This window comes from Oncorhynchus nerka, linkage group LG13, assembly GCF_034236695.1.
Source record: "Oncorhynchus nerka isolate Pitt River linkage group LG13, Oner_Uvic_2.0, whole genome shotgun sequence".
Taxonomy (NCBI): Eukaryota; Metazoa; Chordata; class Actinopteri; order Salmoniformes; family Salmonidae; genus Oncorhynchus; species Oncorhynchus nerka.
This window is the reverse complement of record NC_088408.1, coordinates 90,001,981-90,024,160: the sequence shown is the minus strand read 5'-3', so window position 1 is coordinate 90,024,160 and position 22,180 is coordinate 90,001,981. Positions and strand designations below refer to the sequence as shown.

General features: G+C 42.0%; 1 protein-coding gene across 1 annotated transcript in view; it reads left to right on the top strand.

The window, feature by feature from the left end:
- LOC115140615 (calcium-binding protein 7-like) overlaps positions 1 to 21,489 on the top strand; it is a 48,833-nt gene extending 27,344 nt beyond the window's left edge. The window contains exons 2-5 of the mRNA XM_065026062.1: positions 14,119 to 14,262; positions 15,056 to 15,168; positions 19,548 to 19,698; positions 21,359 to 21,489. Coding sequence (XP_064882134.1) covers positions 14,119 to 14,262; positions 15,056 to 15,168; positions 19,548 to 19,698; positions 21,359 to 21,489 — 539 coding nt within the window. The remainder of the gene's footprint in view (positions 1 to 14,118; positions 14,263 to 15,055; positions 15,169 to 19,547; positions 19,699 to 21,358) is intronic.
- The last annotated feature ends 691 nt before the right edge of the window (positions 21,490 to 22,180 follow it).

Sequence of the window (22,180 nt, the reverse complement as noted above, 5' to 3'; positions counted from 1 at the left end):
ATTAGAAAACCCTTCTGCAATTATGTCAGCACAGTGGAAAACTGTTGTCTGATTAAAGAAGAAATAAAACTGACCTTCTTTAGACTAGTTGAGTATCTGGAGCATCAGCATTTGTGAGATAGATTACAGGCTCAAAATGGCCATAAACAAATAACTTTTTTCTGAAACTCTATTCTTGTTCTGAGAAATGAAGGCTATTCCATGTGAGAAATCCCCAAGAAACTGAAGATCTCGTACAGGGGCGGCAGGGTACCCTAGTGTTTAGAGCGTTGGACTAGTAACCGGAAGGTTGCAAGTTCAAATCCCCGAGCTGACAAGGTACAAATCTGTCATTCTGCCCCTGAACAGGTAGTTAACCCACTGTTCCTAGGCCGTCATTGAAAATAAGAATTTGTTCTTAACTGACTTGTCTAGTTAAATAAAGGTAAAATAAACAGTGCTGTGTACTACTCCCTTCACATCACAAACTGCCTCTAACCAGAATAGAAAGAGGAGTGGGAGGCCCCGTTGCACAATTGAGCAAGAGGACAAGTATATTAGATTGTCTAGTTTGAGAAAACGACTCCTCACAAGTCCACAACTGGCAGCTTCATTAAATAGTACCCACAAAACACCAGTCTCAATGTCAACAGTGAAGAGGCAACTCCGGGATGCTGGCCTTCTCGGCAGAGTTCCTCTGTCCAGTGTCTGTGTTCCTTTGCCCAACTTCATATTTTATTTTTATTGGCCAGTCTGAGATATGGCTTTGTCTTTGCAACTCTGCCTAAAAGGTCAGCATCCCGGAGTCGCCTCTTCACTGTTGACATTGAGACTGGTGTTTTGTGGGTACTATTTAATGAAGCTGCCAGTTGAGGACTAACCAAGTATTGTAAACAGGTGTCAGTAGAATAGGATTGTCTAAAACCGGACTGAAGGTCATACAAAATGTTATTGTCATCAATATACTTTAGGATCTGTTCATGGGGTGCTCTTTCTAAAACCTGACAACACACTCAAGATTGACACTGGTCTGTACTTCCCTTGTTCAACTTTTCTGATAGAATATAATGTGGGCCAGATAAAGTAATGCCTCTGAATTTCATAGAGATGCTAGCTAGTTTCTGTCAGTTAAGGTAGGGTTAAATCATTTATTTCCCCTTTGATCGATTGCAGAGATGGACTGTGTATACTTTATTGCCTGTGAAATGAACTGTGATGAGTTTTGGAGGTTGAACGTTTTTCAGTCAAATGAAAGAAACCATCCTAAAGGGATGGTTGTGTCTCAGTTTAATGAAAAGTAATTTGATCTTCACTGGATATATAGAAGCATATACAGTATACTTATTTTATATTATGAAAATATATTCACTGTTGTGCAGTTATCAATATCTCACCCTGTAGTTGTCCTTTATAAGATCAGTGTGGTATGAACATAATGGATGTTTTGTAAATAGTTTGAATACATTTAGGAGAAACTTTTTGGACAACTTTGTTTATATGCGTAGCAGAACATTTGATTTTTGCATTTGACCTTTTTGGGTGTTCTCATGGTTTTAGCCTGAAGGATACAGAGAGACTCAGTTTGGTTTCTGGGGAGATTATTTGAGCACACAGCTTTGAAGAGGGAGTGGAAATGGAGAATAGAGGAGTTAGATCAATGACTCAGTATATTCCACAGAAATAGGATGAACACTAACACAGAGATCCATCTTACAGCTAGCTATACACTGGAGCGGCTGCATTCATTATTCTTATAGATGAAGGAACTCTATGCTTTATTGATGTCTTGTCCACTTTAGCCCTCTTTGTAACGTAGTTGTTGAGTGGTAATATACAGTTGTTGAGTGGTAATATACAGTTGTTGAGTGGTAATATACAGTTGTTGAGTGGTAATATACAGTTGTTGAGTGGTAATATACAGTTGTTGAGTGGTAATATACAGTTGTTGAGTGGTAATATACAGTTGTTGAGTGGTAATATACAGTGCCAGGTGAAAGTGTACACACCCCTTGCACAGTCTTCACATTTTGCTGCCTTAAAATTAAATTAAAGTCTTCATTTAGATGTTTTTATCTAGAAGAACCCCCCAAAAAAAAACTGATGATGTCTTGATTGCATGTCTTCACACCCAGTAGTTAAGACTTAGTGGAAGAACTTGACAGCCATTACAGCTGTGAATCATTTGGAATAATATTCTTCCAACTTTGCACAATTCACTCCATTGTTTTTTGTCAAAATTCGTCAAGCTCAGTACATTTGGTTAGGTATCAGTGATGGACAGCAATATTCAAACCTCTGATTTTCAAGCTATTTTTAAGTAGGACTGACACTAGACCACCCAGGAACACTCGACACCTATTGGAAAGACATTCTGGTGTGGCTTTGACATACTGCAAGCATTTTTGTAAATGTATCGCTCAAAAATAACTGTCAATTTTCACATGGGCTTTGGTCTTTTCATATTTCTTTTGATCCCAACAAACTTCCCAGTCCCTGCCGGTGACAAGCATACCCATAACATGATGCTGCCACCACAATACTTGAAAATACAGAGGCTTTCACTTTGTGTTGTGTTGTATTGCATTTGACTCAAACCTGCAGTTTTTCTTTTAGGCCAAAAAGTGAATGTCTTTGCCACGTTGTCTTGCAGTATTACTTAACAGCCTTGTTGTGAACAGAATGCATGATTGGAGTGGATTTTTAAACAAGCTTCCCTGTTTTCACTCTGTCATACAGGCCAGTATTGCAGAGTGAATGCAATGTTGTTGATCCCTTTATATTTTCTAGTATTTAGGTGTTACATCATGTATATATATATATATATATATATATATATATATATATATATATACACTAAATACAAAAACACAGATATGGTAAGCACAAATAAAACCTCACATATCACCCAGGAAAACAACTACATTCTTCCACAAATAACTCGGACGATGCTGGGCCAATTGTGCGCCGCCCTATGGGACTCCCAATCACGGCCGGTTGTGATGAAACCTGGACTTGAACCAGGGTCTTAGTGAGGCCTCTAGCATTGAGATGCAGTGCCTTAGACCAGTGCGCCCCTCAGGAGACTTAACCAATCCTGTGAACGGGTTAAGCAACTTAGGTGTCTATACTTCAACAGCAAAGTTAGATAAGACAGAAGTTCATGAAGTAGGGCCTTGTGATCAAAATGAGAGGAATTTAGAGATCTACGAATGTTTAGCAAAGTCCAGTGAACTTTTTGATACAGGATTTAGTGATGAGGATCAAAACTGTCACCTGTAACAAAACGAGGGGCACTATGGTAGATGGCATCCAAAGTTTTAAGAGTAGCATCAGCTGCACTTTGATAAATAATATCACCATAATCAAGAATCATTTTAGAATTTGTCAATTGTTGGAATATTTGGGGCGCCCAAGTAGGCTCCTTTAGAGCAGACGATGGGTTAAGGATGTCATAATGTAGCTGTTTAAAAATAGCAGAGTCACACGCATCCACACGTGCAGGAATGAGCACAGGCACATACCTGCACATCCTCACCCACACAAACACGCACGCACGCTCACACACACACACAGTCAGGCACGCACACGCAAAAGCACACGCACACACACACACAAACACAGTGAAGAGGTGTTTTGGTTGGAAGTATTGATTTCTAGGGGCCTTACATAAATACATGGTTGGTCTGCAGCAATTACTGATGTGAGGGAGTCGTCCTGCAGATGAGAGCTTGACTGGAGGAGTACATCACACTCACACACGCACACACACTCATGCACGCACGCACGCACACATACACACACGCACTCATGCACACACACAGGCTCTGACTGACTGGAGAAGTTCTCTGGCTCTGAAGCATGGATAGGAGCCCAGGATTAAAGAAGTGTGTGTGTGTGTGTGTGTGTGTGTGTGTGTGTGTGTGTGTGTGTGTGTGTGTGTGTGTGTGTGTGTGTGTGTGTGTGTGTGTGTGTAGAGGAACCCAGGGTATTTCCTCTCCACACCACTTTCCTAAGCTCTCACAAAGCCACTGCAGCTGGTAATGACAAAGTTATTAACTAAACTCAAGGCAACAACTTTACTTTAGGAAATGGATGTCTCAAATACGTCAATCCATATTGTCTGTGCAGTGGGCTTTTATTCAGGGATGAAGATTGTTAAACCGTTTCATTATTTCTTCTCTAAAATGTGTATGAAGTGTATGGGATTGACCATAAACCTTTGATCAAGGTATTCCAGTTGGCGTATTCGGCAGGATGTTTCTCGTTTAGTCCGATCCTGCTACTGTCACTGAGAGTGTGACTTAGCATTATCTGAATTGCGAGCCAAAATCACCGTAATTTAAGATCAATCCAGGTCCACAGAGAATGTTCAGATACGAAGTTTCCTTTGAGTCTCATGTGAATGTTGTTGCTATCCCAAAGTAACTTACTTCAACTGTTTGGTTCCCAAGTACTTTGTCTATGATCAAATAGTGACTTGTGAAGCTGTAACGATACACTGTTTATGGCTGTCTGTTTTAGTCCTATTGATTTACAGGAATGTAGGGAAAAGAAGCCTGGAACACCTTTCTCTTGTAAGGTTAAACTCTAAAGGAGTTTCTCCAGATCTCCACTCCATCAAGCCCCTAGGGGCCTGTACATAATGGCATGTTTGAAGCAGCTTCTTACATCAAAGGAAATGCCACTCGGTACAATTTTTTTTTTATGTCTTCAATGGCGGCACACACTCCCAGAGAGAGGAGGCCACTACGAAGCGCACCGAACCGAGCAGGAACAAATGAAAGAAAAGGGAACAAATACGGGCCAGTTTAAAGAGGGTCAAACCGATACAGAAAAGCTGCGGCACTAAGGAAACAGTATCTGAACTAGGCCAAGAGCATTAATGCTTATTCACTTGATCCGTGTCATTAGGGAGTGCTAATTAAGCAATACGTCCTAAGGGGGTGTGGTATAGGGCCATTATACCACGGCTAAGGGCTGTTCTTATGTATGACGCATCGCTGAGGTCTTAGCCGTGGTATATACCACAAACCCCCGAGCTACCTTATTGCTATTATAAAATGGTTACCAACGTAATTAGAGCAGTATAAATGAATGTGTTGTCAGTCAATCAGCATTCAGTGCTTGAACCACCCAGTTTATAATGCATCTTAAATCGTCTCCATGCCCTAAAGTCTGTACTGTAACCTCTGTTTCGTCCAGTTTTTAACCACTATTGCCTCAGGTTGTATTGTGCAGATACACCCTAAACAACTTTGTAAAAGGTGAACCACTTTAGAGTAGTCTTTGTCTGTACGGTCCTCTTCATGGTAATATGTGAGTCACAGTTATATTTGAAACTGGTGGAAATGTCCTTATAACTGGTGTGCTTCCTCATTATCGTTTTGAACAGGAATCTTTTAAAATTCTGTTTCCGATATTAAGGTCCCCCTCATTTAATCGCGGATCATATTCATATGAGATTCATTAGTGTGTTATTGACTTGTTAATTGTTTACTCCATGTGTAACTCTGTGTTGTCTGTTCACACTGCTATGCTTTATCTTGGCCAGGTCGCAGTTGCAAATGAGAACCTGTTCTCAACTAGCCTACCTGGTTAAATAAAGGTGAAATAAAATAAAATAAATAAAATTAGAGAGCTTGACAGAAGGACTGTGAGTTGTGTGTCATGTGGCCATAAAACTAAATGACATCGGCAGGATTATGATCCCCTTGAAGAGTGCATGCTATATTATACATATTCTTATTTTATTCATTTCATTTGGATTTTTTTTTTACCCATTTACACATACTACTTATTTATTTATTTCAAATAGGACAATCAACAGTTACATAAATAAAATATAAAATGTATATAAAATGTATGTTTTTCACCCCCCCAACCCCAAAACAAAGACAAAAACATAACAACAAGAACCAACATTAACAACAGATAAACAGAAAAAAATACATCCTCACATTCCCAATAGTCAAAATAAATAAATAATAATATGCAGTCGCAGATAATGCAGATTATGCTTCAACTATAGCCAATATTCACATCCAAAAAGAGAGAGAATATACAGATTCCAATATACAATTCCAATGGTTCTACAATGTCACCGGTTTACAGAAATTCAAAACAGATTCCGTGAAATTCTTTTTTTTTCACTATATAAGTACATTTTTTCAAGAGCTTGACATTAATTACACTGCTCAAAAAATAAAGGGAACACTAAAATAACACATCCTAGATCTGAATGAATGAAATATTCTTATTAAAAACTTTTTTCTTTACATAGTTGAATGTGCTGACAACAAAATCACACAAAAATGATCAATGGAAATCAAATTTGTCAACCCATGGATGTATGGATTTGGAGTCACACTCAAAATTAAAGTGGAAAACCACACTACAGGCTGATCCAACTTTGATGTAATGTCCTTAAAACAAGTCAAAATTAGGCTCAGTAGTGTGTGTGGCCTCCACGTGCCTCGTGGCGTTGGTGGATGGAGTGAGACATGATGTCCCAGATGTGCTCAATTGGATTCAGGTCTGGGGAACGGGCGGGCCAGTCCATAGCATCAATGCCTTCCTCTTGCAGGAACTGCTGACACACTCCAGCCACATGAGGTCTAGCATTGTCTTGCATTAGGAGGAACCCAGGGCCAACCGCACCAGCATATGGTCTCACAAGGGGTCTGAGGATCTCATCTCGGGTACCTAATGGCAGTCAGGCTACCTCTGGCGAGCACATGGAGGGCTGTGCGGTCCCCCAAAGAAATGCCACCCCACACCATGACTGACCCACCTCCAAACCGGTCATGCTGGAGGATGTTGCAGGCAGCAGAACGTTCTCCACGGCGTCTCCAGACTCTGTCACGTCTGTCGCATGTGCTCAGTGTGAACCTGCTTTCATCTGTGAAGAGCACAGGCCGCCAGTGGCGAATTTGCCAATCTTGGTGTTCTCTGGCAAATGCCAAACGTCCTGCACGGTGTTGGGCTGTAAGCACAACCCCCACCTCATACCACCCTCATGGAGTCTGTTTCTGACCGTTTGAGCATACACATGCACATTTGTGGCCTGCTGGAGGTCATTTTGCAGGGCTCTGGCAGTGCTCCTTCTTGCACAAAGGCGGAGGTAGCGGTCCTGCTACTGGGTTGTTGCCCTCCTACGGCCTCCTCCACGTCTCCTGATGTACTGGCCTGTCTCCTGGTAGCGCCTCCATGCTCTGGACACTACGCTGGCAGACACAGCAAACCTTCTTGCCACAGCTCACATTGATGTACCATCCTGGATGAGCTGCACTACCTGAGCCACTTGTGTGGGTTGTAGACTCCGTTTCATGCTACCACTAGAGTGAAAGCACCGCCAGCATTCAAAAGTGACCAAAACATCAACCAGGAAGCATATTAACTGAGAAGTGGTCTGTGGTCACCAACTGCAGAACCACTCCTTTATTGGGGATGTCTTGCTAATTGCCTATAATTTCCACCTGTTGTCTATTCCATTTGCACAACAGCATGTGAAATTGATTGTCAATCAGTGTTGCTTCCTAAGTGGACAGTTTGATTTCACAGAAGTGTGATTGACTTGGAGTTACATTGTGTTGTTTAAGTGTTCCCTTTATTTTTTTGAGCAGTGTATTTTAACCAATGACGAGGGGGAATTGACATACTTCCAGTGGAGAGCATTTGAACGTCTAGCTCGTAATGGACAGAGGTCAACACATCTCTCCTATGTAAAGACAAATTCTCGGACAAAAAAATTGAAGATGCAAAATTGAGGGATTATTGGTATTGGGGTAAAGGTCATCTCAGAGACGTAGCCCAGAACTGAGCTCCCTAACTTTTATATCTCAGCACACTCCCACAAGCAATGATACAAGGTTCCTACTGTAGATGCATTTATTTTTTTAAACACGGGTCTTGGATTTTAGGGTCAACTTTGGGAAGCTTAACAAGGTTGATATACATGTATGTTCTCATTATCCAGTTGTTTGGCAACAATTTCCGGCGAGTGTTTAGTGTCTGTATCTGAGCTCAAGAGCAGATCATACCCCAGTCCTCTTCGGAAATATCTTCTTGCATATCTTGTATCCACTGAAGTATCTTACTATCAGAGTTGTCATTATGAGTAGCTACCATTTTCCCATATAATTATGTCATGTGACCTCTCCCATAACACATATCAACAGAGAACATTTCTAAAGTGGTCAAATGAGGTTGTAGGGCAGATTGTTTTGGACTGGAAAAAATAAAGCTTCTCAATTTGTACGTTTTTGAAAAAATGCTTTTCTGGTAAGTTCAATATGCCCTTTAGTTCTTCAAACGACATGAGCCCTTTTTCATTGTATATGTCCATTACTTTAACAATACCTTTTCTTTCCCATTCTTTAAACCCCAAGTCATTTTTATCAGGTGTGAAATTGTCCAAAATTGGTGTACAACTGGATAATTCAGGGGATTCAAACAATATTGCTGCACTTCGTGCCATATAGATAGGATGTTTTTACCAAAAGGATTAGTAGTGTTCTTCTTAGTTTCTGAAAGGGCGCAGAGTACAAATATTCATCCAAAGTTAAGCCTTTCGTGGATAAGAGTTCAGTCTGCAGCCAGGGTAAGTATGGTTCCTTGGAAAACCAAAACATTGCAGCCCTCTGTTGTGGAGACCAGTAATGCCACTGTAGGTTTGGACGTTTTAACCCCCTCTGTCTTAGGGAAAATAAAGAAGAGAAAGTCTAAGCCTTGGTTTTATGTTGCTCCAGATCAAATGTTAGTATCTTTCTGATCTTTGGGAAAAATAAAGGTGGTGGAGCCAGAGGAATTGATTGAAATAGATGAAGATATTGGGTCAAAATATTCATATTAATTATATTTATTCTACCAATAATAGATGTAGGCTGTAATGATTTCCATCTGTTGACGGATTTTGTTACACCCGTTACCATGGGTTCATCATTTGCTGTACTACTCAATCAGCTCATTTCTGGTGTGATTTTAATACCAAGATATGTAAAAACCTTGTTCTGTATTCTTAATGAAATGCTGTAATCTCTTTCTACTCTGCAAGTGGAGTGATCGAGATGAGGATGAAAAGTGCAATTAAAATCACCTGCCATTAGGACTTTACCAGGAAGGGAGGCTATACTACGAATAGAAAGAAATTCTCAGATAATTTGAGATTATCATCAGTAGGACCATATACATTAACCAGATTAATACGCTCATTCAAAAGAGTTTCCTGTGTCAAAATGTATCTACCCAGCTGTATCAGTTATACTATTTTCCATTTGAAATGGAACAGATTTTTTAATTAAAACCATAATACCACGAGAATGAGAGGAGAAACAGGATGCCATCACTTGTGCTTGCCATCTCCTGCATATGTTAATTAGCTCATCCTTCAGCAAGTGAGTTTCTTGTAGGAACACAATAGATTAGTAATAACCTGTTTAAGCTTGGATAGTTTATCAACTCCACGGACATTCGACAAAGTAAATTTCAGTTTTGCATTTGAAGTCATTTAACTAAAGATATGAACATGGAATAAGCTAGAGTATAAACGCATATCTAAAATATGTTTAGTAACCACAAGCACTGCATGAGTATTTTGTAGTGAGGAAAATGTGTAAAGATCTGTTGAAACAAAAAACCTAAATCTTTCCTAACAGTAAAGCACTGAACCCCATTCCCCTGTTTCCCTAACGGAGACACTCAAAGCTTCCCCTCCCACATCCTCCTAATCGTAAAGTGTAGCCTGGTTGACTGATCCAGTAAAGGGAGCAGTCTAATCTAAGTGATGCTAAACAAAACAAAGTGTCTCCTGCCTTCTCTCGACTATGATTCCTCACGAACCAAACAATAGGTATACCTAGCAAAATGTTATGCGACATGCTTAAGTGCTAATGTCTGAGATGTGCAACATGTGCAAGTAATGATTGACATATTTGAATAAAAACTTGATTTTGATACATTTATTCATGCTATTTCATCCTTCCACAATATATAGTCCCAACACAAATGTAGGGTTGCTACCCAAGCCTTCTGGTCTATCGGTTCGGTTTCAGCATCGCAGAAACAGTTGGCCCCCAGGGCTTTTCACACACGACAGTGTCTAGAGTTTACTGAGAAGGAAAGGGAGTATACCTAGTCATTTGTACAACTGAATGCTTCAACTGAAATGTGTCTTCTACATTTAACCCAACCCTCTGAATCAGAGAGGTGTGGGTGGGTTGCCTTAATTGACATCCATGGCACAGGAGGTTTACTGCCTTTGGGGAAGAATGAAACATTTTTACCTTGTCAGTTTGGGGATTCCATCCAGCAAACTTTCAATAACTGGCCCAATGCTCTAACCACTAGGCTACCCACCGCCCGAATGGTGCAACAAACATAAAACATCCAGTAAGGGGCATCCATGTGGGAGAGAACAGTTAGTTGATGACATGTTGAAGGAGAATGAATCGTTCATGCTAACAGGCAGTCCACAAACAGGCACAACTTGTCGGTCCTTGTCACGTATTGGCTATTGCAGCAGACAACCACACCGGGTTCCACTCCTATCAGCTAAAAACAAGAAGAAGCAGCTCCAGTGGGCACGCGATCACCAACACTGGGAAATTACAGAGAGGAAAAACATTTCCTGGTCTGGTGAATCCTAGTTTCTGTTGTGTCATGCTGATGGCAGAGTCAGGATTTGGCATTAGCAGGATGAGTCCATGGCCCCATCCTGCCTGGTGTCAATGGTACAGTCTTGTGGCAGTGGTGTAATAATGTGGGGAACACATTAGGTCTCTTGATTACAAAGGGAAGCACAGCCGAGAGCTGCCCAGTGACACAAGCCTACCAGATGAGCTAAATCACTTCTATCCTCACTTCGAGGCAAGCAACACTGAGGTATGCATGAGAGCATCAGTCGTTCCAGATGACTGTGTGATCACGCTCTCCGTAGCTGACGTGAGAAAGACCTTCAACATTCACAAGGCTGCTGGGTCAGATGGATTACCAGGACGTGTGCTCCGGGCATGTGCTGACTAACTGGCAGGTGTCTTCACTGTCATTTTCAACATGTCCCTGATTGAGTCTGTAATATCAACATGTTTCAAGCAGACTGCCATAGTCCCTGTGCCCAAGAACACTAAATGCCTAAATGTCAACAGATCTGTAACCCTCACGTCCGTAGCCACGAAGTGCTTTGAAAGGCTGGTAATGGCTCACATCAACACCATTATCCCAGAAACCCTAGACCCACTCCAATTTGCATACCGCCCAATCAGATCCACAGGTGATGCAATCTCTATTGCACTCCACACCGCCCTTTCCCACCTGGATAAAAGGAACACCTATGTGTGAATGCTATTCATTGACTACAGCTCAGCGTTCAACACCAGAGTACTCTCAAAGCTCATCACTAAGCTAAGGATTCTCGGAATAAACAATCCTGGACTTCCTGACGGGCCGCCCTCAGGTGGTAAGGGTAGGAAACAACACATCCGCCACGCTGATCCTCAAAACTGGAGCCCCTCAGTGGTGCGTGCTCAGTCCCCTCCTGTACTCCCTGTTCACCCACGACTGCATGGCCAGGCATGACTCCAACACCATCATTAAGTTTGCAGACGAATCTACAGTGGTAAGCCTAATCACAGACAACGACGAGACAGCCTATCAGGAGGAGGCTAGAGACCTGGCCGGGTGGTGCCAGAATTACAACCTATCCCTCAACGTAACCAAGACTGAGGAGATGATTGGGGACTACAGGAAAAGGTGGACCAAGCACGCCCCCATTCTCATCGACGGGGCTGTAGTTGAACAGGTTGAGAGCTTCAGGTTCCTTGGTGTCCACATCGACAACAAACTAGAATGGTCCCAACACACCAAGACAGTCGTGAAGAGGGCATGACAAGCCTATTCCCCCTCAGGAAACTACAAATATTTGTCATGGGTCCTCAGATCCTCAAACGGTTCTACAGCTGCAACATGGAGAGCATCACTGCCTGGCACGGCAACTGCTCGGCTTCTGACCGCAAGGCACTATAGAGGGTAGTGCGTATGGCCCAGCACATCACTGGGGCTAAGCTGCCTGCCATCCAGGACCTCAACACCAGTCGGTGTCAGAGGAAGGCCCTAAAATTGTCAAAGACCACAGTCACCCCAGTCATAGACTGTTCTCTGTTGGTTAGAGGCTGTAAGTAAGCATTTCACTGTAAGTTATACACCTGTTGTATTCGGCGCACGTGACAAATAAACTTCTATTTGATACCAATTGATACATTTTTCCATGTCCCAAAGAGTTCAGGCTGTTCTGGAGACAAAGGTGGGTGTACCCAATAAACTGGCCACTGAGTGTATATTGTAATTAGTTGTTATGATGTAACTCTCTTATAGTTCATAGCCAATTGTAAGAGATATAGACCTTCTAAGAGTCTCGCCCCTCCTGAGAGGCAGCGTTTGGGCTTTTCAATGGAATAGGGCTCTGCTCAGCTGAAGAGCTGTTTATACAGCAAACACCAGAAAAAGATGGAGTGAAGGACCTCAGGTGGATTTGGAGGTGTTGTTAATAGGATCGGAAGCAGCTGGGGTGGCCATGAGGTGGGGAAATGTCATTCTACTCCACCTTATAAATTGTGTGTCACATTGTAATCCATGATAGCCAAGTTCCCCTGTCCCTGTAGCAGATGGGTATCCATTCCGTTCTGCGCCTTGAAAATAATACTAAACTATTTCCTAAAGCATTGGCATCACTTCATTTATACACAACACATTCTGTCTTCATTCATCCGTCTCACATTTTCTTTCTTGCCCAAAATATTTGTCAAAATGAGTCAGGGGTTTATTCTGGCCACGGACATGCCCACATATCCCTATTCTGACACCCCACTACATCAATGCAACAGCAAATGTTATTTACTACACCACACGTCACTAACAATAAGCTACAGAGTGAATGAAGTGCATTTTATTATGATCATTCTTACTGAGTGATAGGTACATCTACTCATTCCTGCTTTCTCTAATCACTTTAATGAATATATAAAATTGTCCCTTATATATTCAATTATAGACTTATTCAATGTCATTCAAATTCAAATCGGGGTTCATATTTTTTTATTTACATAAGCATGTTTGCAGTCACCTATTTTCCACCTGCAAATGTTATCTAGAATGTCCTCTCACAGAGCTACATTTAATTTCCATTAGACTTACACTGACTTAACACATCTGATATTGTACATGATTTTTTTAACAATGTGTTCTGTGATTCTTGGCTACTGCAAAAACAGTCAGAGTAGATACCGGAGCAGATTCATCCTAGATCTACCCATCAACAAGTGTATATAGGGAAGATTGTTCATCATCACCTGAACCAGTTTCCTGTATGCTAGATCTTTTACAATCAGTCATTTTACTGGCCGACGGTCTACAACACATATGAGTGATGGGTTTCGGTCACTCGTAAGGAAAGGGGCGTTTGAGCTATGGGAGAAGTATTTTAAGGACAGACCTGGTCAGTATGCTCAGATAGGAAGAGGCTAAATGAGAGGGCTCACTCTCGCCAAAATCTGTCCAGAATAAGCCCAATCCGTTTCTATGGGCTTAGTATGCAGACCTAAGCTTTTCGCCTACTTTCCTGCCTTTGGGACAACGACTCCCATTGTTAGGGTGGAGACATGAATATCTCTTCATTATACAGATCTCTGGTATGCTTTAGATTAGTTTAAATTAAAATAACTATTGGAAAAGCCAACATTTCCTCTTCTTAGGTTTCTGTCATACATTTTTTTCCTGAAGTGACCTTTTACATACAGTAACCTAGTTCATTTTTTAACAGATGCATTTTGGTCTGTCAAAATGGCCACAGTGGCTCTCTTAAGATCCAATCTATACACTGTGAAAGTGAATGCGCCATTTGTTCACCTCACATCACTTTATCCCTTGGAGATCTATGATCGCTATTGAAGAAAAAAACTGTAATTAATTTAAATGTTCTGTTTTTTCCATCGTCTTCAGTGCATCCGCTACATTCGTTGGTAGAGATTGACCAGTCATTTGTGTAGCATATTTAAAACCTTATTTTCGAAATGGAAGTTATTTAGTGCTTAGGCACATGACACAGGTAGGCTGATACTAAAACAATTCTCTGTGTTGTCTTCCTCACAGAGATTCGCGAGGCGTTCAAGGTATTTGACCGTGATGGGAATGGCTTCATCTCGAAGCAAGAGCTGGGCATGGCCATGAGGTCTCTGGGGTACATGCCCAATGAGGTGGAGCTGGAGGTCATCATACAGAGACTGGACATGGACGGTGAGATAGACACACGCAGCCATGCACACAGACACACAGACACACAGACACACACACGGACACACAGACACACAGACACACACAGACACACAGACACGGACACACGCAGGCATGCACACAGGCATGCACACAGGCACGCATTCACGACACAGACGGGCGCTCACACCCACCAACCCAAACACAGACACACACACACACACACACACACACACACACACACACACACACACACACACACACACACACACACACACACACACACACACACACACACAGACACACGCAGGCATGCACACAGGCATGCATTCACGACACAGATGGGCGCTCACACCCACCAACCCAAACACAGACACACAGACACACAGACACACAGACAAACACACACACACACACACACAGACACACAGACACACACAGACACACAGACACGGACACACGCAGGCATGCACACAGGCATGCACACAGGCACGCATTCACGACACAGACGGGCGCTCACACCCACCAACCCAAACACAGACACACAGACACACACACACACACACACACACACACACACACACACACGCACGCACACACAGACACAGACACGGACACACGCAAGCATGCACACAGGCATGCATTCACGACACAGACGGCGCTCACACCCACCAACCCAAACACAGACACACACACACACACACACACACACACACACACACACACACACACACACACACACACACACACACACACACACACACACACACACACACACTAGCATACCAGGTGTCATCAAGATTCCTGTCATCAACAGGTGATGGTCAGGTGGATTTCGAAGAGTTTGTCACTCTCCTCGGACCCAAGCTGACAGCAGCCGGAATGCCAGACAAGTTCCACGGAACCGACTTTGACTCTGTGTTCTGGAAGGTAAGTAATCATAAAATCAAATCAAATCAAATCAAATCAAATCAAATCTTATTTGTCACATACACATGGTTAGCAGATGTTAATGCGAGTGTAGCGAAATGCTTGTGCTTCTAGTTCCGACAATGCAGTGATAACCAACAAGTAATCTAACTAACAATTCTAAAACTACTGTCTTATACACAGTGTAAGGGGATAAAGAATATGTACATAAGGATATATGAGTGAGTGATGGTACAGAGCAGCATACAGTAGATGGTATCGAGTACAGTATATACATATGAGATGAGTATGTAGACAAAGTAAACAAAGTGGCATAGTTAAAGTGGCTAGTGATACATGTATTACATAAGGATGCAGTCGATGATGTAGAGTACAGTATATACGTATGCATATGAGATGAATAATGTAGGGTAAGTAACATTATATAAGGTAGCATTGTTTAAAGTGGCTAGTGATATATTTACATCATTTCCCATCAATTCCCATTATTAAAGTGGCTGGAGTTGGGTCAGTGTCAATGACAGTGTGTTGGCAGCAGCCACTCAATGGTGGCTGTTTAACAGTCTGATAGCCTTGACATAGAAGCTGTTTTTCAGTCTCTCAGTCCCAGCTTTGATGCACCTGTACTGACCTCGCCTTCTGGATGATAGCGGGGTGAACAGGCAGTGGTTCGGGTGGTTGATGTCCTTGATGATCTTTATGGCCTTCCTGTAACATCGGGTGGTGTAGGTGTCCTGGAGGGCAGGTAGTTTGCCCCCGGTGATGCGTTGTGCAGACCTCACTACCCTCTGGAGAGCCTTACGGTTGAGGGCGGAGCAGTTGCCGTACCAGGCGGTGATACAGCCCGCCAGGATGCTCTCGATTGTGCATCTGTAGAAGTTCGTGAGTGCTTTTGGTGACAAGCCGAATTTCTTCAGCCTCCTGAGGTTGAAGAGGCGCTGCTGCGCCTTCTTCACGACGCTGTCAGTGTGAGTGGACCAATTCAGTTTGTCTGTGATGTGTATGCCGAGGAACTTAAAACTTGCTACCCTCTCCACTACTGTTCCATCGATGTGGATAGGGGGGTGTTCCCTCTGCTGTTTCCTGAAGTCCACAATCATTTCCTTAGTTTTGTTGACGTTGAGTGTGAGGTTATTTTCCTGACACCACACTCCGAGGGCCCTCACCTCCTCCCTGTAGGCCGTCTCGTCGTTGTTGGTAATCAAGCCTACCACTGTTGTGTCGTCCGCAAACTTGATGATTGAGTTGGAGGCGTGCGTGGCCACGCAGTCGTGGGTGAACAGGGAGTACAGGAGAGGGCTCAGAACGCACCCTTGTGGGGCCCCCGTGTTGAGGATCAGCGGGGAGGAGATGTTGTTGCCTACCCTTGTTGCCTACCCTCACCACCTCACAACCGCTTCCTTCCTGCTTATTACCACTGACAAGCTACAAAGGCTTCTGGGTGATTAGGATGTAATGCTATACTGTAACTGTCATCTATCGCACCATTTATCCATTGTATGGAGACTTTTTGACTTGAAAGGAAAACAAATGTAATTCCCAGATTCAGTGGAGGGTTGATAAGGCAGTGACCCCTCGTGAGTAATGAGGCTTTTATTTGATTAGCTTTTGGAAACGTTAGCTTGCGCATACAACTTTCCCCGACATCACACTTATACATTGTAATTTTCGATTTACCTGATATAGTCAGCTGGCTAGCATTCGATGTCTGCGGAGGTGTTGTCTTCTAGCCAATCATAATGGACTGTATCGCACGATAACTGAAAACACAACTGTGGGACAAACGAGAGCGGTCCATTTAAAATCCATTCATTCTTCCCTCACCCCTTGCCCTGCAGGTGTCAACTCGTCAGACATCATGATACATCATCAGAAGTGTCCACTTAATTTGAGGGCTGAGGGGATAGGGTGTGACTTTTATGTGTTTGGAATGCAACCTTAGTATCTACTTAGTACTTAGTATTCTTAGTAATGTTCTTCTGTCAGAACTGTGTCCTTCCTTCCTGACTTTCAACAACCATCCCCACCCATTTTATACACTAGTCTGACGATCGAAAGAAGAAAAATCCATTTAGATTAAATCAGGTTTTTACTGTGTGACAGTTTTTCAGATAATTACCCTCCCATATTCAAATCAAATCAAATTTTATTTGTCACATACACATGGTTAGCAGATGTTAATGCGAGTGTAGCGAAATGCTTGTGCTTCTAGTTCCGACAATGCAGTGATAACCAACAAGTAATCTAACTAACAATTCCAAAACTACTGTTTTATACACAGTGTAAGGGGATAAAGAATATGTACATAAGGATATATGAATGAGTGATGGTACAGAGCAGCATACAGTAGATGGTATCGAGTACAGTATATACATATGAGATGAGTATGTAGACAAAGTAAACAAAGTGGCATAGTTAAAGTGGCTAGTGATACATGTATTACATAAGGATGCAGTCGATGATGTAGAGTACAGTATATACGTATGCATATGAGATGAATAATGTAGGGTAAGTAACATTATATAAGGTAGCATTGTTTAAAGTGGCTAGTGATATATTTACATCATTTCCCATCAATTCCCATTATTAAAGTGGCTGGAGTTGGGTCAGTGTCAATGACAGTGTGTTGGCAGCAGCCACTCAATGTTAGTGGTGGCTGTTTAACAGTCTGATGGCCTTGAGATAGAAGCTGTTTTTCAGTCTCTCGGTCCCAGCTTTGATGCACCTGTACTGACCTCGCCTTCTGGATGATAGCAGTAATAGTAAAAAGTATTTAGAGACTGATTCAGAGTCAGGCTTGTGTTAGCATTATCTATGCAGTGTCTTTGTATACAATCTAGATTCTAGAACAAACTCATATCTTATTGTGTGTGCCCCTCCCGGCTTAAAAAAATACATATAAAATTAGCATTTTCACATGTGAAATAGCTGTTTTCACATGCTGAGCTAAAATTTCACTTGACACCATATTTTCACGTGTCTTACATTTTTAATTTGTGCTTGGCCGTATTAAAATTGGTTATGCAGTTTGACATGTAAAAATCTCATTTGCAGTTTCACATGTTCAAAACTCCACGTGAAAAACAATAACATATGTAAATCAAACTTCAGTTTCTCATGCTAGAAAACTGGGTGCCCTTATTTATCCTGTTTAACATGTTAAAATTAACTGATTTAATCTCAATTTAATCTTTTGTCATTTTTGTGCACACATTTTTTATTGTTTTGCAAGTACACTGAAGACATCCAACATACATAATATAAACAGCGGAAAACAACTATGCCACGTCAAAACAAGTTGACATTGAGGTTAAAGAATGTTTTGCTAACCATTACTTTGAACAAAATCAAGATGTAAATATGTTTGTAATGCTTTTTGCATAAATAATCTTAAATTACAGCTCAATTTGAGCTAATTCCAAATTTGCGATTCATAATAATTAATCACAGAAAAACCTGCAGTAAATTCAAGTACATTTGATACCCATAGTTAAAATGTACATTAAAATATGAAGATACACATGTGAAAATGTAGAGGGCCTGCGGCGGACATGGTTGCTCATGGTGACATGATGAAGTAGTCTCGCCTGCGACTTCTAAATTAGTTTTGGCCCTCTTGGTTTAATGGTCAAGACGTTGGCTTCTCCCATGGCCTCTAATCCCGCCTGCTACAAAAGCAAACATATGAAACTCATGATGCGAAATGTTTGGAGACCACACATGTCTGAGTAATATGAACAATCAATGTGAATCTTCACACGTGTCAAAAAAAAGTATGTTTTTCCCCACGTGACATTTGTCATGTGATTTGTTCACATGTGAAAGATTAATGTGAAACATCACAGGTGCCTGAAAACCACATCTGACTCTTGAAAATGTCAAAAAAAAATTTGAAGGGGAGGTCTATGGCAGTGTACTGTATGCTCAAAATAATTGAATCCCTAAGTCCAGACAGTCATACAGTATGCCACATGTATCAATGGGCAGTGTTGTATTCTCTGGCTAAAATCTCCAGGATCACTTTGCTTACATCCCCAAATACAAAACATTGTATAAACTAAAATCAACCATAGAGCAGTATCTCATTGTAGTGACATAAGTTCCTGTGTGTGTGTGTGTGTGTGTGTGTGTGTGTGTGTGTGTGTGTGTGTGTGTGTGTGTGTGTGTGTGTGTGTGTGTGTGTGTGCGTGCGTGCGTGCGTGTGTGTGTGCGTGCGTGGGTTTGTGTGTGTGTGTGTGTGCGTGTGTGTGTGTGTGTGTGTGTGTGTGTGTGCGTGCGTGCGTGTGTGTGTGTGTGTGTGTGTGTGTGTGTGTGTGTGTGTGTGTGTGTGTGTGTGTGTGTGTGTGTGTGTGTGTGTGTGTGTGTGTGTGTGTGTCCAGACTGACATGCAGAAGCTGACGGTAGAGGAGCTGAAGAGGCTGCTGTATGATACATTCTCCGACCACCTCACCATGAAGGATATCGAGAACATCATCATGACCGAGGAGAGTCACATAGCGAACCCAGGGGCCTGCCAGGTGGATATAGACAGTAAGAAACCTTATAGTACACGCTTTATAGTATACATGTTATAGTACACACTTTGTAGTACACACTTTGTGGTAACCACTTTAATGTGTCTCAGGTTAATATGGACAGTAGGAGACCTATTGTACACTTTGATATACTTCCAGTATAATAGTTTAATTGAGAAAGACATCTATGCTGAACAAAAACATAAACACGATATGTAAAGCGTTGGTTCCATGATGCATGATAAAATATCCCAGAAATGTTCCATACATACAAAAAGCTTATTTCTCTAAAATGTTGTGCACAAATGTGTTTATATCCCTGTTAGTGAGCATTTCTCCTTTGCCAAGATAAGCCATCCACCTGACAAGTGTGCCATATCAAGAAGCTGAATAAAGAAATGACATACTGTAGATGGCTTTTTTTTCTTGCCACTCTTCCATAAAGCCCAGTTCTGTGGAGTGTACGGCTTAAAGTGGTCCTATGGACAGATACTCCAATCTCCCCTTTGCAGATTTGCAGGTCCTTCAGGTTTATCTTTGGTCTCTTTGTTTGCCTCTCTGATTAATGCCCTCCTTGCCTGGTCTGTGAGTTTTAGTGGTCGGCCCTCTCTTGGCAGGACTGTTGTGGTGCCATATTCTTTCCATTTTTTGATAATGGATTTAATGGTGCTCTGCGGGATGTTCAAAGTTTCTGATATTGTTTTATAACCCAACCCTGATCTGTACTTCTCCACAACTTTGTCCCTGACCTGTTTGGAGAGCTCCTTGGTCTTCATGGTGCCACTTGCTTGGTGGTGCCCCTTGCTTGGTGGTGCCCCTTGCTTGGTGGTGCCCCTTGCTTGGTGGTGTCCCTTGCTTGGTGGTGCCCCTTGCTTGGTGGTGCCCCTTGCTTGGTGGTGCCCCTTGCTTGGTGGTGCCCCTTGCTTGGTGGTGCCCCTTGCTTGGTGGTGCCCCTTGCTTGGTGGTGCCCCTTACTTGGTGGTGCCCCTTGCTTGGTGGTGTTGCAGACTCTGGGGACTTTCAGAACAGGTGTATATATGCGTAGATCATGTGACAGATCATTTGAGACTTAGATGGCACAAGGGTGGACTTTATTTAATTAATTATATGACTTCTGAAGGTTATTGGTTGCACCAGATCTTATTTAGGGGCTTCATAGCAAAGGGGGTGAATACATATGTACGCACCACTTTTTCATATTTTTTTATTTTATGTATTTTTTTTCACCAATTTGGACTATTTAGTGGATGTCCGTTACATAAAATCCAAATTACAGATTGTAATGCAACAAAATAGGATGAACGCCAAGGTTGATGAAAACTTTTGCAAGGCACTGTACACCAAACTCCTTAATATATTCTATTTTATCATGCTTCTCAGGTGCCAATGCATTTGTTATCTTGTTTGGAGCTAACTGAAATCAGAGCTGTAATCTAGGTAATTATCTATCGTACACACTGGTGTAAAAACACATCTCCAAGCAGTTTTCATCCGTAATAATTGTGTTCATATACTTGTACATTTGGAGATGAGATTACAATGTAACTTGCCTCCGGTATCAGATATGTGCAGAGCATCAAAATAGATTTTATTCAAAAGACTCACAGGTGCATGTTTCTCCTTCTTGATAATCTCTCACTTTCCTCCTTCTCCTCTTGTCTCCTTGTCCTGTCAAGCAGCTAGTCCAACGCAGCAAGTCAAGCAGACGTGTGTACGCAAGAGCCTGATATGTGCTTTTGCCATCGCTTTCATCATCAGCGTCATGCTTATCGCAGCCAATCAGGTGCTTCGGAGTGGCATGAAGTAGGCGGGGACGGCCATGGCCTCCTGACCCTCTGAAAGAGACTGCTGTAAGACACCTGGACAAATGACTGAGAAAAGAACAGCTCAACAACAACAACAGACAATTCATCCACCATCTAAATAAACTGACAGAAAGGCATGGCTCTCATCCAAATGACTTCAAGGGCATATTTCCCAACATGCTCCTTTATCTCCTTTCTGAATGGAACCCATTGAGACCCTTAACTACGGTGGCCTGCAGGTTGACCATCATCTGTGCATGAAGTGCATGGATTTAACCAGTCGTCTCTTGAAACATTTGTAGACCTTATTATCAGTGTATATCCGTATGACTGTGTAACAAACAGAGGTGTGTCATTATTAACTTATTGTGAACCAACTGTGACCAACTTTGTTAATAGGGTCGCGGGTCAAGGGGTCAGTGGCGGGAATGAACAATGGGTTTTACATCTGTACTGTGTATCAAACAACAACAAACGAACAACAACAAACAAGTTAATATTTCATAATAAATGTATATTTCACAGTTCTGCATGATCAAAAGGGCTGTTTAGTGGACTACATGATCATATCGTAAAAGTAGTTTTTGGACAACTGTTCTTATTGACATACTGTGGACTATTAGCTTCACTGAGCACCCCATAACGACCATAACATATCTCACAGCCATAACGATCATAACATATCTCACAGCC